Source organism: Haliotis rubra, unplaced genomic scaffold, assembly GCF_003918875.1.
Source record: "Haliotis rubra isolate DU_JTF1 unplaced genomic scaffold, ASM391887v1 Scf101, whole genome shotgun sequence".
In the NCBI taxonomy this organism is placed as follows: domain Eukaryota; kingdom Metazoa; phylum Mollusca; class Gastropoda; order Lepetellida; family Haliotidae; genus Haliotis; species Haliotis rubra.
Window position 1 is genome coordinate 1,675,216 of NW_025764904.1, and position 20,271 is coordinate 1,695,486.

General features: G+C 37.2%; 2 protein-coding genes across 2 annotated transcripts in view; one reads left to right on the forward strand and one right to left on the reverse strand.

Moving 5' to 3' along the window:
- LOC124268678 (phosphatidylinositol transfer protein alpha isoform-like) overlaps positions 1-11,958 on the reverse strand; it is a 32,951-nt gene extending 20,993 nt beyond the window's left edge. Inside the window, exon 1 of the mRNA XM_046703651.1 lies at positions 11,800-11,958. Coding sequence (XP_046559607.1) covers positions 11,800-11,888 — 89 coding nt within the window. The 5' untranslated portion in view covers positions 11,889-11,958. The remainder of the gene's footprint in view (positions 1-11,799) is intronic.
- Positions 11,959-12,180: 222 nt separating this feature from the next.
- Positions 12,181-20,271, forward strand: part of LOC124268682 (conditioned medium factor receptor 1-like) — a 31,431-nt gene continuing 23,340 nt past the window's right edge. Inside the window, 3 exon segments of the mRNA XM_046703666.1 lie at positions 12,181-12,369; positions 18,179-18,254; positions 19,791-19,939. Of these exon segments, the coding sequence (XP_046559622.1) occupies positions 12,241-12,369; positions 18,179-18,254; positions 19,791-19,939 (354 nt within the window). The 5' untranslated portion in view covers positions 12,181-12,240.

Below are 20,271 nucleotides of genomic sequence, written 5' to 3' on the forward strand. Positions count from 1 at the left end.
TTGCTCACTAACACAAAATCTAATAATTGCAACAAAACCAAACTTTGCACAGTCACATGAAATCGACAGATCAACTCTGATGATTTGTCTCATAATTTTGGACACCCAATTAAAAAAGTTGTTTAACCAACGATCATTATTTTGTTGTCACTTTTCACTGTTTCTTACGAGGGAGGACCACTGGCTGGTAGAGCAGCCAGGTGTGCGAGTTGTACGTATGAAATTGAAATTTCACTGCACATGCTTGTTGATTACCTGGCTGTTCTACCAGCACGTGAAGTGGTCTCCCTTCGTAACAAATAGCGATTTTGTGTTAGTGAGCAATTCATCGGTTGCAAATGAAGTCAAATGGACTTTAAACGCTGGTGATTTGGTGCCCAGTTCGAATTTCAGATGGGACTCAATCCAAAAAGTACTAGAATCTGTACTTCACTAAGAAAGTTAAATCTCAATATAACCATTGTTAAAGCTTCAAACTAACAAAAGTAGTTCCGGACGCATGTACTGCATATGAAACTGAACAAATTAATCTCACAAATTTCATTTGAAAAATTTGTTCAATAACATTGTCACTTGTTTACCTTTTGATAGTGACCTACTTTCCTATTGGTTCTTCACAGTTCGAGTAACTACTGAAGCCTGTAATATGTGATGGAACAATGGACCTAGTAGACACCTGTGTCCCATTGTTACAACTTACAGAGCTATGTCCGCTGATCAATAATATCTACACCCACATACATTCAAGTCGAAGAAGTTGTAATGTATCATACATGGTTTATTAGACAGCTACAGGACAAATCTTAAAGAACAATGAACAAGGCTTGGTTTGTCAAACAATATCGCATTGTTCCCTTCTGACATCATTTCTGGATATTCCAATATAAGCTTATGATGTGATATGAGTGAGTGAGGGAGTTGAGTTTTACGCCGCTTTTAGCAATATTCCAGCAATATCACGGCAGGGGGACACCAGAAATGGGCCTCACACATTTAACCCATGTGGGGAATCGAACCCGGGTCTTCGGTGTGATCAGCAAATGCTTTAACCACTAAGCTACCCCACCACCCTTCATACAACTCATGGGCGGTGGGGGTAGCCTAGTGGTTAAAGTGTTGGCTCGTCACGCCGAAGACCCGGGTTCGATTCCCCACACGGCACAATGTGTTAAGCCCATTTCTGGGATCCCCTGCCGTGATATTGCTGGAATATTGCTAAAAGCGGCGTAAAACTAAACTCAGTCAGTCAGTCATACAACTCAAAAGATAAAAGAAATATAGTCCTGGAGTGTCGTTCCTTGTGCAAAAAACACCACATAAAACAGGGCAGGGAGAAAAAATGTTTTTAACCTTTTACAAGAATTAACCTTTCACCATTTTAGTCTTAAAAAAGTATTGTTATGTACAAGTGAAATACACAGTTTGAAGTCAAAAGTGGGTCTGGGGGTTATGGTTGGTTGTCTTATTTGTTGTCTAATGCTGCACTCAGCAATATTCCAGCTATATGTCTGTAAATAATCAAGTCTGGACCAGACAATCCAGTGATTAAACATCATGAGCATCATTCTACGCTCTGGGGGTTATGGGGTTTCTGGGTTAAAGCATCTGAGCCCAGCATGTGAAGGAACAACCTTAATTTTGAACTATAACATCAGAAAAAGACAGGCCCCTAGACTTACAACAATAGAATGTTAACTCTAAGATGTCCCCTTAGGTTCATTACATTTAAACAGGGCAAGAACCTTCTTCATGCCTTCTTTTGGGAGGAGTTTTAGGTCAGTATGTAATAATTTCTTTGTTTCTTTACCTGTCATCAAAGGAGTTCAAGCAGCTGGTCATACACATTAACCTTTGACCTCTCACAGGGTCACTAGGTCACAACCAACAATAGTTCTGATAGTCAATTGTTATTGCAGCTGAGAACAAGGAAGACCTGATAGTGCTATACAAAGTGCAAGTGGAGTATGTCCGACATCTGGGCTGGAAAGTACCAAGTGAAACTGGGGATGATAGTCAATGATACACAAGTGAACCTGATAAATAAGACCTGATAATACAGTCAAGAGCTGAAAATATACCATTCAAAAAAGGTAGGGGATATTCCATTGTGCGAGCATACCACAAGCCAATGCCAATGCATGAGAAAAAGTAATATATAGATATATCCATACAGATGAAACATTTCCAAAGGAATGGAATAAATTGTCACATTTTCCCATAATTTCCGTTCATCATCTGTTTCCTCCTTGGCTTCAATATTTGCCCTTTATCAACCTTATAAATCCAATATCCCCTACTTTTTTGGAATGGCATGTAATGAAGACCTGATAATGCTTTACAATTAGCAAGTGGAGTATGCCCTGCATCTAAGTTTGAAAGTACCAACTAAATGTCTGATATCCAACAAGTGAAACCGGGGATGACGTCATTCTATCAGCCATCAAACTTTAAGGCTGTTTAGGCACTTTTCAAGGCTCAATCAACCATTTTAAGGAACTATAGAAAAACATATAACTTACAAGGAGTTGAATAATGAAGAACTGGTAATTCTTTCCAATTAGCAAGTAGAGTACACCCCGCATCTAGTTTTGAAAGTACCATCTGAATGAGCAGGTGCATGCAGAGCATATCCCACACCCGAAGGTTTGAAATTACCGTTCAAACGTCGACCACAAGTGCCTGTCACAACTACTAAAATTGAGGATGGTCTAATGATTACTTCTCAGTGGACCAACATGGCTACTACCATATTCAGAAGATGTGTGGGAATTCCATGTAAGAATGTAGGCGCCCAGTCCTCTATACTGGTCGTGATTGGAGACGAAATAAATCTGGATCCACTTGCAAAAAGCAATACGAGGTATGGGAGTTATGATGGCCTTAGTTCTAATGGATGTTATTGGCTACTAAACAGATCTGGATTCACATGCACAAAACGATCTTAGCGCTACAATGATCATAAACCTATGTCGAAGTATGGGGGTTACAATCACCTTAGCTCTACAAGTCGTAATTGATGACTAAATGGATCTTGATCGACTTACGCAAAGCGATATTAGCGCTATGATAATTGTAAGCCTGTTTTAAAGCATGGGCGTTACGATCACCTTAGCGCTAAAACAGTTTTGTGAAGCTTGATGTTCAGGCTCTATAACCTGGTTAATCCAACACTTGAATTTTATTATATGAAATAATTCTGGGGAAATATACATGCTTTCGCAAAATTTACCATGTCCCTATTGTGTATGAACAAAGAGTTTGACAATGACAATCTTCATCAGGTAGCCAATCTACAGTGAGAACAAATTCCGTATAACAAACAAATTCTTCCTAGTAATGTGCATCACTTCTAAAAGTCATCAAAAGACTACTTTAGTTTCATAGACACTGAATCACTGAGCCGTTTACATGTTTCCAAGTTATGTGCATCACTTCTAAAAGCCACTGAAAGGCTTGAAAATAGCCACTGACAGGCAACATGGTTTGTTTTTAAACACTGAACATGCTGAATCATTGAATCACTGAGCCTGACAACCTGATCCCAATACACAAAGTGACAAATACGCCTCCTACAAAATGCATAGTGACCCTCCTTCCCTCTAGGCTAGTACAACTTTGCCTTGACTCTCACTGTAGGTGTTAGGTGGGAAGAGTTCAGGTTAGGTTGATCAGTGCATGACTTTCATGACCTTTGATTCAAAATTAGACCGAGAACTATATTGATTTTACATGAAAGTTTTTATCCAAGGGGATACTCATATATTAAGATAAAGTGAGTGGGCATTAATATCAAGTTAACATTAATCTTGATCAATAAATCCAGTGTATATGTTCCAATGAACTGTTATCAACTATTAAACAGATGAATAATACATGGTTTACACTAAATATGACTGGGTTTGTTTTGTTTTTTCTTCCTTAAGAACATTCAGGTACAATTATAAGAGATTACAATGGTTATAGTTCTGGACAAGTTAGCAAATTATTTATGATTATGGACAAGTTAGTAATTTTGCAATTTTATACTATTTTCTTAGATTTTTAAGCAAAATAATAGCTTGTGAATCAGAAACAAATATTAATCTCCCAGCAAATTTAACATAAGACTGGTACTCAACATTTGGTTTATATAATGAGATAGTTCAGCGGTGATATAATGTGACAATAAAATTGAACTGTGTTTCTATGTTTAATCTGCAATTACATCGCAACATCAAATACTATTCATGTGACAACGTATCTCAATCGCTGACTTCTGATCCTACAACGATACTCTCTTTCCCAAACAAAAGATTTAGTTAAGTATTTTATGAAGCCGCAGCTGGCGATATGTCTATGGATGGGTTACTACCAACAGCATCCTGAACATAATTTAGAAGCACCCAATCAATAAAGATCTAACTTTGTGAATTATGTGATTAAATTACAAAAAAATATCACAAAAATGTATATACAATATTATCAATGACACAATTTTCATTAGTCTGTCGTACAGACCCTGAAGCAAATATATCCAAGAAAGCCCACACAAGTCAAGAAAATGTGGCAAGTCTAGATTTCCTCAGCTTCTGAAAATGAAGAAAGTCTCAGGACCCCTTTTCATTATATATATATATTTTTTACTATGAACTTTTTTTCAGTAAAATATGTTCATTTCAGAGACTAGTAGTTAGTCTAAATTTTCATATAATTAATAATCATTTTTCCCATGGATGATATTTCCAATTATTGATCTTTCTAGCCAGCACTAATTAACCATCCTATTGTCCTCACTGTCATTGTTACCATGTTAAGGAACAAACTTCCAGGAGAAATCTATGAAAATCTACAATTACACTAATGAATACTTCACATAGGTCAAATGCATTTGGATAACGAAGGTCACTGGTAGATCATTAATGATTGACTTTTGAACTTTCCATTACAGGCAAGCGATAAGTTCTTCCTAATTGAATATTTACAACGGTGTGCGACAGAGCTTGGTGCAAAATGATATCTTAATTGAAACTAGCACACTACCAAGCAGAGGGTAGTTTTTTATAATTGTTTTTAATAATCACACATTAAACTCACAGCAGACATAAATACAGGCAATTAGGAGTGTGTGGTTTTGTAAGGCAAATATCAAATATCAGGAATATAAATTCCCTTTAATAATATTTACAGATTATTTATTCATAATACAAGATATGATATAAGATACAATACGATATACACAAGGGATAAAAATCTTTTTTATACTACATCCAGCTGATAATGTCATCCTTAGTGGGGCGGTGGGGTAGCCTTGTGGTTAAAGCATTCGCTTATCACGCCGAAGGCCTGGATTCGATTCCCTGCATGGGTACAATGTGTGAAGCCCATTTCTGGTGTCCCCCACCGTGATATTGCTGGAATATTGCTAAAAGTGGGGTAAAACTCACTCACTAAGTAAATGAGTGAGTGAGTGAGTTTAGTTTTAAGCCACACTCAGCAATATTCCAGCTGTATGGCGGTTGTCTGTAAATGATCAAGTCTTGACCAGACATTCCAGTGATCAACAGCATGAGCATCAATCCGCGCAATTGGGAACCGATGACATGTGTCAACCAAGTCAGCGAACCTGACCACCCGTAAAGTAAATGAAATATAATAATTATTATAGTAATTTTATTAACATGTAAACAGTATGAATACAATTCCTGTGTTAACGGCCCCATTTATTATAGAATTTACATTGTATAGTGCCCAATGACATTTCATTTATTTGTTTTACATAAACACTCACACATCGAAAGCCCCCTATCAAAATATCTTAGTAATGTTAGCAAGTGTGTATCGCAAAGTGTTGTTCCGATTAATTGAAATAATCGAAGATTGGTCGCAGTGGCCAAACGACCAAGCAATCGATCACATTTTCTCATAATCGAACATAAACGATTTTGGAACGGCTGCAATAGAGTTTGAAATACTTGATGATGGAACATATCAAGGACGTTGTCAGGGCCGGAAAACGTGTTTAATTCTTAGAAAACTCACTTCACTTTCTGAAAAGTTGTGACTGAATAATTCTTGAAGGATCTGGGAAGTTTATGTTACACTGGAACTGAATCATTTTCCACTGGATGTGAAATTTGCAAATGTAATTTGTGCAGTTTCTAAATAAAACAAAAACAACAACAGAGAACCAAATGTTTTTTCTTTATACTTATCTGCAACTACAACCTGAATAGGAAAATCTAAAAAATGACGCTAACCAATTTTTTTCAACGATTGGTCGTTGGTATCGAACCAATCATCAGTTGTGAGATTTCAACCAATTCCCAACACTAGTATCGCATACATCCATAGAGCTTATCAATAGCAGTTCCTGAGCAGTGGCCTCATTTACATATTTATCAGACCGTGACAACAACAACTGCGTCTCACTCTGCTACATACAGCTTAGAAAGAGAGTCTGATTTGATTTGATTTGATCTGTACTATTACATTATACATTACAAACACAGCATATCTACTTGATATAAATGTCAAAAGCAATACAGTTTAAGCTTCTTACAAGTTTCAGTCTATTCCATAGATCACTATCATACATTCAAGGCCACACATTTTCGACATGTTATTACATGCTATTAACACCCAGGGTCATTGATATATAAATCATTATTAATTGGTGGAGACACTAACTATTGATATACCTAGGTGTTATGACAGTTATCTGCAACTGAAATACTGTACTTAAATAAGAGCAAACAAGTCAACGGGTACATTTATGTGATCTCTCAGATATCTGCACTTGCGACTGCTTCACAAACATATGGGGACATCCCATCAAAGGTCAAGTAAGAACAACCTTTTGCGAACTTTGACCGTCCAACACAATGACTAACAGAAAGACAACATTTGGCCAATCAGAAGTGAGTTTTACAGCACTGTTTTCAAAATGGGAAACTTTATTCATGATTCAAATTTGAAAATATAACACAAAAATTTGAAATGTTTCATGAAAGGATGACAATGAGCAGAACTCAATAGAGACAATGGAAAGTCTATTCCTTTTCAAAAGTTTAAATCATGTTGGAATAGCTGAAGCAAGAAGAAAATTTTAAAGGATCAGTCAAAGAGCACATAACTCTCTTTATGATCAACTTATGTTTAAGATCAGAAACCACATTCTGAATTCCAGTTTCACTATCACAAAAGTGAGTGAGCGAGTTTAGTTTCATGCCAATTTTAGCAATAATCCAGCAATATCACTATGGGGGACACATTCTAACCATGTAAGGAATCGAACCCGAGTCTTCTGTGTGACGAGCGAACGCATTAACCACTAGGCTACCCCACTGCCCCTGATTTTGATCTGAATATCATTGCTACAACTGAGAACACCTCATGACTGTAATACCTCCTTAATTTGAAAATGCAGCAAAACAGGACAGCAGAATGCTTATCTTAACTTATCTATCTTAACTTAACTGAACACTAACTTCAGCATCAATAAGTCAAAAACGATTACCATTCCGGCTGTCAAATGCATTATTGAGGTTCTTGAGAGGCATACAGATGGTGGTATTAAGTAAAAGACAAAATATTATGGATGTCAATTTCTTCTTTATTGTATACACCTATGCCCAATTATTGACAGATTATATGATATGTTAGTTACGACTAAATAATATATTGGTGGAAAAAGTATTCATCTGATTTATTATGATCAGCAGCCAAGAAATCTCAAAGTAAAATTAGATCATTAGATCACATGTGACAAATACACCTGACATGGTCACAGAAGCACAAGAACATAACTGTCATTGATAAACGATGATGATTAAACCTCAACACATCAATGCAATGAGTCTCCTGATAAAGATACTGCATAGCTGTCCTGATACAATAGCAATATCTTTGTAAATACAGATTAACCGTGTTAACAATTACACCCTGTAAACTTAGGCTAGTCTTGGGGCAAAATTCAATGTGCTTTTTTATTTTCCGTGAAAAACATTGTTAGGTATTTATTGGTAGAGACATGGGTCTGAAGCATGAGACTTTGGAATTTTCTTTCAGTATCCAACATAACTTAGCTCATATCATCCTATGTACATAATGTGTTGATGTAAAATGCTGTTAAATTGAAAAAGCTTTGACACAGATGGATAATGACAAACACAAAGCTTTGTTTGAAATCTGAATTTAGTGTCTAGTCTAAACTAAACGCTATCACCATGGTAAACTATTCTGTGGTATAATATTAGATCAAGTTTTCGTTGCTGCAAATTTGGATTTCTTTTATCATAATCATGTTGGGGGTTTTTCTAATGCAGAATCCAGCACGTTCAAAGTGACTGAGTGTGTCTTTTTCAGCAATATTCCTTCAATATCACTACAGGGGACACCAGATATCACCTTCACACAATTTGGGGAATCAATCCCACTTTTTGGTGTGACAATTGAACACTTTAACCATAAGTCTACCCCATCATCCCTAGCATATTCAGATGTTTTTGATTTGATTGCATTCAATGTAATACGACTGCAGTAATACATATTTAAGCCATAAAACCATTACAGTAATACACCTTCTACAGGTCCTGTTATCCTTGAAATACACCACTGCAAAAGCCATATTTAACAAAAACTTTAATCATGAGTGTAATACCAATTTTTAACTTTTAACAACATATTGTTCCGATTAGGGGCTGAAGCAGATCAGATACATCCCTGGAATATTTGATATAAACAATGATATGCTTGATATATACAACAGAAAATGTACTGTCTATGTCAACTACTGCATGTGACATGATTAGGGCGGACACAAAGCCTGTGATATTTGATCCCTACATCATGTGTATATATATAGGTTCATAAAATTAACAGTGTCTGAAGTACCTGGTAATTTGTAATCAGAACACTCACTGGATTGTCTCCAATTACAAATATCCTAGATAATCATTTTTCTCAGATTTATTTAACTCTGTGTTTTTATACTTACAGTTGTATAATCACAAAGCTATTTCTTGCTTGCAGATGCTTGAGTCATATCAATTCCTGATTAAAAATTATCAGTATAGCAATTACAGACTACAGACAGTGAGGTACCAGCTGGAAATGCTGGCTGACAAGTATTTCTGACTCTAATTCATAAAGCAGAACTTTGCATGCAGTGTTTGAAACATAAAACAGCCTGGATGCCATCTGGACCTACAGACTTTTAGAGCTGTAAGCCCAGGCTTAACAGGGAAAGAAACCTTTCAAAATTTCCCAAAAGACCACAGGACCAGTGAGTGGACAACAATTAGTGGTCCTGTCTGTATTTCACTAGTCCAAAATAACATTCGTAGATTTACTTAACTATCAACACAAAATGCACTGGCCACCAGGACCATTGCAAACTTATTTAGTGGTCCTGATGAATTTTTACTAGCCAGGGACAACGGGACCAGCGTAAATTTCACATACTGCTTAACTATGCACTAATTCAGGGTTTATTTAACAACACTGCATTATATTGAAGACACATATGAATTTTCTGCAAGGACCCACACAGATTTAAAACTATTGGGCCGACACTAAATCTACCTGCCACAGACCGAAAGGGGGCGGCGCTGTTATTTCCAACACTATGTTCATGCTAATATGTCGTTATGACTGCAGCATATAATTATGTTGATGGAAGGTCAGAAATTAACACTAGCCTACTTGGCTGCCTCAATAACAGTTTCAAAGGCTAGAGGAAGGTAACTATGATTCATATGAATCATGGATAACCATAATCGTAACCATTATGAGTGAGAGAGGAGTTTAGTTTTACGCTGCTTTTAGCAATATTCCAGCAATATCATGACGAGGGACACCAGAAATGGGCTTCAAACATTGTGTGGGTAATCGAACCCATGTCTTCGGTGTGACGAGCAAATGCCTTAACCACTGGGCTACCCCATAATCAATATGATAAAATGATATGAAGCAGAGGTCTTGGGATGCTAGACTCTATTGATGCCTTATCAGCAAACCTCAACGACTCCACTTAATACAAACACTGGCGAGTGAATGTGAGAAGCATTCCAATTTCATCATACAGGCATGTAAATAACACGCAAACAAGTGGATGATATTATGAGCAACACACAGTGCTCTCCAGGTAAGATGACACAATCAATAGGGTTAAACAAATACGTCTAATTAAGTCTAATAGTTGCCTCTTATGTAACTTAATCCAGTGCAGTGAACCTAATGGAAGGTTCCTGTGGCAAAATGGGAAGGATTTGGATGAGTCTGCTTTTGTTTCCAGTGTTTGTAGTTTAACGTCGCACTCAGCAATATTCCAGCTATATGGCAGCAGTCTCTAAATGATTGAGTGTGGACAAGACAATCCCGTCATCAACAGCATGAGAATACGAGATACGATGGCATGTGTCAACCAAATCAGTGAGATCAACCATGATGCTGATCACTGGATTGTCTGATCAAGACTTGAATATTTACAGAACACCGCCATATAGGTGGAATATTGCCGAGTGCAGCGTTTAACAACAAACCAACCAACCAATGTTGGAAATTGAGCCCACACCTTTCTTGTTATGAGCAAACACCTTATCCACTAGGCTAACCCACCGCCTGCTCATCAGAACCTGGGACCACAATATTCTAAACAAACTTACCCAGGAAACTTCATGATAAAATTAAAATATACAGGAATCAAACACATAGTGAATTGGCTTTCCTTTTTACCAAAAATCAGTGACCAAGTGAAAAAGATCCGACATGGACAATCCAAATATATGTTATTTTTGTCCTAAATTAAGCATATACTTCAGATGAATTGCTTTCAATTATTCCTATATCCATAATTGTGCCTGATGAAACTCCCAGTGAATACTATTTGCATCCATTATTAATTTTCATGTGTGTAGAATGCAATATATTACATCTGGCAGAATCCTGACTATTATTTCTAGCTGCTAACCAATATCATAACCATGACAATCAAATAGTATAACAAACTGTGATAAAATAGAAATCTTCTGCACAATGACTGTAGCTAAGGTCTCAATCAATGCACCACCGAAAGCTTCCATCAATTTAAGATGCATATATCATGTACATAAACACAAAGGTTTATGTTGCTAAGCAACACAAAGGATTTAACTATTCACTATTCACAAACAATGCCAATCAAAGAAACAGACAGACAGTTTAAATCCCTGTACACAGATCAACCTATTTACTGCAACAACTGGTTCCCCTAAATTAGATCTGTTTTCACTTATTGGCACTTATTTACCATTCAAGACAAGTTAAAAGAACATCTTCAGCTGTGTAAAATAACAGAGATATTTGCTTCTGTTACTATGAATCCAACACATCAAAACATTACCAAACATCCTTACATTCTTTTTCATTGTATTTTTCATAACAAACACGACACCATACAAAAACCCACATGTGAACACTCAGTCATGGGGGAAAAAGTGAAGAATATTCTGATTCGTCATAGATATGTGTACGTCAAGTCATTTTACTTAGAGTAAGGGCAGTAACGTCAAATGTCCCGATATGACTCATACCCTAGAAAGATTTATTGATTGATCGAGGAAACAAGTCATTTCCAATCTGAACAACAAGCATATTTCCAATCGTGTGTCCCTTTAGTATACGTAAAGTGTCGTGGGTGACAAATAATTCGGGCTTATTGAGAAACAGGTGGCGGACAATCATGCGCAATCGTATGAGTCGCACAACATGACAATCAGATGAACCTATCATCGGGGTCACAAATCGGACAATGATCTTTCGACAAAGAACACCTATACTTACAATTCTTTTATAATACCACCCTTGTATTGGCTGCTGCTACCACTACAGCCTGGCGACACAGGACTCTCGGCTTTCTGCAGGGTCGACATGATTATCTTCACCGGTCTCAGCCCCACACGGCGTAACCAACATGGGCGAAAAAGAATGTGACGTCACGAGGCAGGTGCCCGGATCCGGAATTTAGCATTTATTATATCGGTATTTACCTAATAGACAACTATAACACTCACATATCATCGTAATGGCAGTAGAAAATTAGAAAATAATTATTAGCAATCCTCAATATTCGATAAATATTCGCATTAAAATTATTCATGATACGAATCGTTTGCTGTTAGTGTTGGTCACAATGACCTTTCAACTATCGGTCAAAGTTCAAAGGTTGTATTGGGACAATCAGCTCAACACATGTCATAATACAAAGTTCAAAACACCGCCAATATGGATCTGTTTTGGGCAGGCATCTTATTTCTTGTGTTTATACTTTTTCTGATTATCGTGTTAGGACTGACATCCAGCGAGAAGGAAGGAAATATCAAAGATTTCCCGTCAAAATACCCAGAGCAAAAGGTTTGTTTATAAACAGCTGACGAGGAGATAATTCTTTGTCTATTTTGAATCACTCATAATGTTTGTGATTTAGCCTGTATGCACCTCAAGTAGACTTTGGGCGACGTAATGGACAGATAATTGTCATTATAATATAAAGAAATGCTTCAGTCTACTGCCTGCATGGTTGTGCTCAACTGAAACCAGTATTTTGCTTACACACACAGACATATATTGTTCTAAATAATTCGTCATAGTTTAATTACCTATTCACAAAGTGGCAACAAAAACACTACGATAATCACTCCAAAACAATTAATATTTGACGAATAAATAGACAGTTTCAGAAATATTTTAATAATTTATGATTAAAATCGTGTACTGACAACGATCGAATGCTTTATTGTTGACACTGCAAGCAGCAGTCTAAGTAAACATAGGCTCAGTTTTATTCGTTACACAGTATACTGAGTCTAAAAAGCCCTAGTACCGTAGAAGGTCGCGTCAGCTAACCTTTGAGTGACCTATGACCGTCCAATCAAACGCAAGACAGCCGAACAGATTTAACCAATCAGACAATGACTTTACTTGTTAGGGTTCGTCGGGACTTACAAAACAGGTTTTGGATTTTCTCTTCCCTGGTTGCTGACACTGATCTATCAACAAATGAAAATCCGCAATAAACACAGATATTTGACCTGGTTACTATTAGCTTACATTTATATTGACAAAAACACTATTTTCAACGACTGTTTACTCATTGTGTCCTCCATGTGTATCATTCGGAAGCGATCGTACTGAAAATAGCATTGGAATTTTCGAGTTTTTAGGTAATTTAGAGGTTCAAACGGTATGTGCGAATGTTAACTTTCGCGATTTGGTAAGCTGTGTTCTGATTGGTCAGTCCAAAAGGTTAGCTGACGCGACCTTCTACTAGGGTTTGTTAGACTCAGTATAGCAGTGTAACGAATACTACTGATCCTAAGTTTACTTAGACTGCTGCAGTCAGCTATATGACAACACTTTGTGCATTATCAAGTCTCAGACAGACAGTGATTGAGCCAACTTAGCTTTAAATTAAGAAAGTGGAGCTCCATGAGCCAATCACAGAACATGTTATATTCTTAGAAACAGTATGTGAAATAGCCATTGGCCCGCTAGCCTGTGGCTAGTAAAAAATCCATTTGGGCCAGAAAATCTCTACAGTCACTGGCCCGACTGGCGAGTAAATTTTCATTGGATCATTTTGTAAATATATAACTCTCTATGACGTGTTTAGTTATAATAATCTTTTAAACCATGCAAGATTATGGCCTGATAAAAATGTTCATCATACTATGATGAAACCCGTGCCTACATTCAAATTTCGGGCTAGTGAGTTATTTTGTGGGCTAGTAACTTTCAGGTATAGCTAGCCCAACTGACTAGCAAAATTTGGAAACTCTTTCGCACACTGCATGGAAACAGTGTCCCTCAGAAACAAGCATGATGAAATATCCGTTATTATGTAGAAGTGAAACCTTTTACACATCCAAATCACCTGGCCTGACCATCAGATTCATTTAGTCACCTCTTATTTATAGTATTTAATTCCCATGGGCTTTTCCTACAATTATTACCATGGTAACAATCCCATAAAAAAACTTCAGACTTTTTGGAATTATCTCTAGTAAAAGCAAATTCAATAAAGATACTGTTATAAGAAGGTCTCTATGGATTTACCTCTATACCAATATACCGCAATGTGCTTTTCAATCAAGGGCACCGGGATAGTCTAGTGATGAAAGCGTTTGCTCGTCACACCAAAGACCTGAGTTCGATTCCCCAGATTGGTACAATGTGTGAAGCCCATTGCCGGTGTTCCCAGCCATGATATTGCGGAAATATTGATAAAAGTGGTGTAAAACTATACTCACTCACAATATGTATTGGGTAAAATAATTAAACAAATTTTGCGATAAACTTAGTTTAATTTAAAATCTACCGAGAATTTCAAAGTCAAAGTTAAAGGTTTTCTTTTACACAGATCAGACGAGCATGCAACCATATCAATCTAATTTTATCAAAATCAGATAGTTATCTTATAAGAGGACAAGATTTGATTTTAATGACAATACAAGTAGTTCTAGTAAGGTGAGATCAGCTATAAAATCTGAATAACAGCTGATGCATTATTTGATAGACTTGATGAGGGGGCGTTAGGGTAGCCAAGTGGTTAAAGCGTGCACTTGTCATGCTGAAGACCCGGGTTTGATTCCCCACATGGGTACAGTGTGTGAAGCCAATTTCTGGTGTCCCTCTGAGACTAAATATAAAAATCAAAATCACATGCCGCATATGGGACGTGATGCGAAATGAGTGTTGTGAGATGATGGGATTGATGTGTGCAGTTACAGAATGTTTTGCAAATGGAAACTAAGATAGAGATAAAGAGAGTTAAAGGTTTGTTGGTATTGTAGGTAGTAGGACTATGGCATTAACTTGTAATGGGAGACTGGAAGATGAGAGAGTGAGTGAGTTTACTTTTACGCTGCACTAAGCAATATGGCGGCGGTCTGTAAATAATCGACTCTGGACCAGACAATCCAGTGATCAACAGCATGAGCATCGATCTGCAGAATTGGGAACCGATGACATGTGTCAACCAAGCCAGCAAGGCTGACCACCCGATCCCGTTAGTCGCCTCTTACGACAAGCATAGGTTACTGAAGGTTCATTCTAACCCGGACCTTCATTGGTCGACTGGAAGAGGAAGTAAAGAAAGCAGTGCTTTATGGTTTCAACGCAACCATTTAGTGTGAAGCACAAAGTAAATCCTGTTATCACTGATCAGTGCAACTTGACACCATCAATTTAGTCTGTGTCATGTCTTCATCCACCATCCTTCCATTAGCTAAATCATTATTGCCCTTCATCATCAACTGAACACATCAAGATTTGACACCCTTACTGTCCCATTAATAATGATTTCAGTGTAAATATTTTAGTGACGTTTTAAAAAATGTTTAAGGAATTGGGAGAATATTTCCATGATAATTTGTCTCCAGTGAGCATTTGAATGTTACTTGTGACGTGTGAAGCCAAAGTGATCTAAAATCAACATCTAACTCTATGAGATTGTTACCATGGTTACTAGAAGAGCGTTTCCTGTGTATCCTGTCGAAAATGACTGGGATTGTATGCTGCAATTTGATTGATGAGAATTATTGTTTAATGTATCCAGGAAATCTTCCTGACTTTTCACTGCATATGAACTTTAAAATGGATAGCACATAATTAAATATCAAGTTCAATAAAGAATTTTTAGATCATTTTAGATCATTTTCATCGTGTATAATTTATAATATCTGGTTCATTCTCCTCTTCATCCTGATAACCGTGTTGGTTCACTTGACATGGAAGCATATCACATCCTCTGTGGTCTTACTCAAAGCAGATATTCTGATAACATTAGTGTTTATAATGTCAGTGAACATTTTGAGTCTGTGATGCATAGAATTATTTACATTTAAAACTTACATGGCTTATACTTAAATTTCCAAATGAAATTTCTGAGCGTTGTATGCTCAATAACAATGCAGATCTGAACAAACATTCTTCCGTCTCTGAAATCAGTGAGGATCTGGGTTAGAATTGATCTTCAATAACCAATGATTGTCGTAAGAGGCGACCAACGGGATCGGGTGGTCAAACTCACTGACTTGGTTGACACATGTCATCGGTTCCCAATTGCATAGATCGATGCTCATGCTGTTGATCACTGGATTGTCTGGTCCAGACTGGATTATTTACAGACCACTGTCATATAGCTGGAATATTGATGAGTGCTGCGTTAAACAACAAACAAACAAAACAAAAATCTGTCTCTAAATTTAAAGACAATACAAGGTTTCGAGTCACCTGTAAGGGCAATGTCTTACGAGTTAAAAGGTGTGTATCAGGATACAAATGGTACTGAAACCCCCATTGTATCATTGTATCTCTGTTTTCCAGCTGTACGCGAAACACGTGCACAAGTGCCAACAAAGTTATTGATTCATTTACCTGATTCATTGCCGTCTCCATCATTTCTCGCACACCTGGCTGTTCCTCTCTTTGCACTCCTCCCTCGTAACAAATAATGTGTCAAAATTTTAATGATAGTTTGTTAAACGACTTTTATATTTTAGGACATAAATTCTGCAAAAACTCACAGAGTTGGTCTGATGTTTTGATTATGATAAGCGTTTCATTGAGAAAATTGTATACACAAGTGCATTAATTAAGCACCATCCTATTTTGAAAATAAGATGTGATGCTACAGAAAAGTTAGGGTATAGCCATCAATTTAATCAACCTGTTAAAGAAGCTTTATCCACTGACAGTTTTACAAATACCATAACCTTTTCTATTCTTTATGAAAGAAAATGTGATGGGACTGAATTTTTAAATTAAGTTTTGACTAAAAATAACAATTATATACCAAGATGACATTTACACATCAAGTAAGCTTTAATTATGCATAATCAGGAAGAACCCGAATGTCAAAGATTCAGACATTTTTCGAACAATTCAGATTGCTAATTGACAAAAACTGTAAAAGGCCACATTAATAAGATTTTGGAATAATTTATTTTATGATTTTGAGTTTATTGTAGTGAATAAACACTTCTCCTTGCCAGATACTGATAATTACAGCTAAAATCTGTTTGTTTTGTTTGTAAAGCAACTTTTACTGCATTTTACAATTTTCCTTTTTTTAGTTTAACTATAACTTTTGCTAAATCTTAGTTTACAAACTTTCATCGGCGACTAAACTTAGCGAGTTCACGGCTTGAATTTGGGTGGGTCGATTGTCATACAGTAGGGAAGATCAATAATTCACTTGAGAAAAATCAAATAATTGTACTTGCTCACAGTATAAACTGTATTTTTTGTATTTATGTATGCTACTTGTTACAAATACAAGCATACTGTTTCCTGAAATATTGCATTTATGTTGTAGAAATTGTCTTATTTTGTTCATTGAAAAATCGGTCCCTCAACGGGACGATTCCAAGCGATTTCCAGGAAAAAGGCCCCTTTGCGCCTTGTGTTCTTGCGCGCCAAACAGTTCGGTTTTAAAACGCTTATCAGTCGTGCTAGAATGAAGATAAAGCTACTCTGTTTTCAATTATGCGGTCCTTTATCGTTGATTTAAGACCGCTAAATGTTTAATTTACCAGTTGTATGCTTTGACTTACTGTGGCTTCATAGCTACAGTGCAGCATGTTCTAGAGTCAGCAGGTGTGAGGGCACTATTACAGGCCATTCCTTTAGAAGGGGTGGAGCGTCTTGGGCTTTTCAGATTGGTTTGAGAAATCATACAAGACTTAGGTTTTTGGAAAAGTCAGGCATATCTTCGCTACTTGGATATTAGTACCAACCGCAAATTAGAAGCTATGTAAAGGTTTGGGAAGGCCCTCCCTGCAAAATAGATTGCATAATTGAGCGTGCGTAATTAATGTTCAGAATTGAAAGTTTGAGGTTCTAATATTTCTTTCTACAAAGTGACTATATAATTTAGTGTTCACAGAAAAGGTTTGAGGTTTTAACATTACCTCGTTTCTTTCTTTGGGCTGGGAGATATAATATACATTATTACATTACTGTAACATGTTGTAAGTCACAGCATGCTGACACGTTTCATGATGTATCTTCCAGCGTTTTGAATTTATTAAATTGTGCCAAATGTTTTAATTGCTTGTTATGTTTATTTTGAAGTAGAAGTTAAAGGTCCCTGTTAGTTCGTAATGATCGTAGTTTCTTATATTTCCGGCAGTGAGTTACTGATGTCTATTCATCTCGGCAGGCAGCAGACAAGGAGCATTATGATGTTGCCATTGTCGGCGCCGGCCCAGCCGGATCAGTCTGCGGCTACTATCTGGGTGAGTACTGGATAATATAAATGTACTCTAAGTTGTTGTTTATGTGAAACTTTTTAGTATATATTACTCTCCTCTGAAACTGAAAGGTGACAAAAAATATTTAATGTTCAGTGGAGTTCTTCTTAATCTGCAGCAGATTTTGACAATTCCTACTTATACTGAATCCTGAAAGGAAAAATATTGTCAGTCTTGCTTGCAAATATAAGGGAGGTAACTCCTGTTGTCAGACCCATTGTTTTTCATGTGATATACCAAAGTGTATTTATAGCAACAATTCAGGCATTAACAGATGAGGTCAGATATTTCACACTTGATATAGCAGAGAATGCCAACCCCTGATTTGGACACTATATATATGCCAAGACTTCTTAAGTGGTAACTCCATAGTTATGATATGCCAGTTGTTTAGAGAGGTAGGGGTGAGGGCATACTTGTGATACCACTCTACACGAAGGTCCAAGAAAACCACAGTGAGATACCTCTCTGCAAGAAGATCTAAGAACACCACAGTGAGACCTCTCTTCAAGAAGATCTAAGAACACCACAGTGAGATACCTCTCTGCAAGAAGATCTAACAACACCACAGTGAGATACCTCTCTGCAAGAAGATCTAACAACACCACAGTGAGATACCTCTCTGCATGAAGAATCAAGAACACCGTGATGACCTCTCTGCATGAAGAATCAAGAACACCGTGATATGATACCTCTGCATGAAAATCCAAAAACACCATGATGTGATACCTCTCTGCATGAAGATCCAAGGACACCGTGATAGGATACCTCTCTGCATGCAGATCCAAGAACACCGTGATATGATACCTCTCTGCATGAAGATCCAAGAACACCGTGATATGATACCTCTTTGCATGAAGATCCAAGAACACCGTGATAAAATACCTCTCTGCATGAAGATCCAAGGACACCGTGATAACATACCTCTCTGCATGAAGATCTGTGTGCACGTGTCATCTTACCTCTCTGCATGAAGATCAGTGTGCACGTGTCATCATACCTCTCTGCATGAAGATCTGTGTGCACGTGTCATCATACCCAGGAATGGATCATTGTTCATTCTATCAATGGGTAAATGAGAATAGCGAGTCATCTGTGGCACCACAATTCACGGCACCGAGCTGTGGCCCTTGAGAACGCCAAAGACCTATGATTGTGGATCTAAACCCTGCCCACCCAGATCACGGGAGCCACTCAACCTTGTCAAGCCTTTTCACCTCACTTCACAACCCCACAAAAACAGAACAAATTTAGCGGGACATCATTTGGTGTTTCACTGAATTTGACCTGTTTTGTGGGGGCTCTGGGGGTGGAATTGGGGTGAAAAGCTTTGATGAGGGTGAGGGATCCCGTTCTGTCATATTATGCTATTTGTCAACACCATTATCATGCTCATAGATTTCACCGAAGGTGTGAACGTCGACATTACTTTGGGTTTTCCTCACATATCACATGCCATGATATACAATATGTTATTCAGAGTGACATAAACAAAACTAAATCAGGTGTATTCATTTTCAGGAAAAGAAGGATGGAAATGTCTCCTTTTAGAGAAGAAGAAATTTCCACGGGACAAATATTGTGGAGATGCTGTTTGTAAAACTGGAATCGAGATTTTAATGGACATGGGAATATATGATCAGCTCCTCAAACAGAACAAAGCTCATGTGGTGAGTTTTACATGTTTAATATGTTCTTTTTGAAGGACCTTGACATAAGCTTATGTCACATCCATCATCCATCAATCAACACATCCATCCATCAATCCATTCCTTAACTCATCCATCATTCCATCCATCCATCATTCCATCTATCCATCATTCCATCCATCCATCATTCCATCCATCATTCCATCCATCCATCATTCCATCCATCATTCCATCCATCATTCCATCCATCATTCCATCATTCCATCCATCATTCCATCCATCCATTCCATCATCCATCCATCATCATCCATCCATCCATCATTCCATCCATCATTCCATCCATCCATCATTCC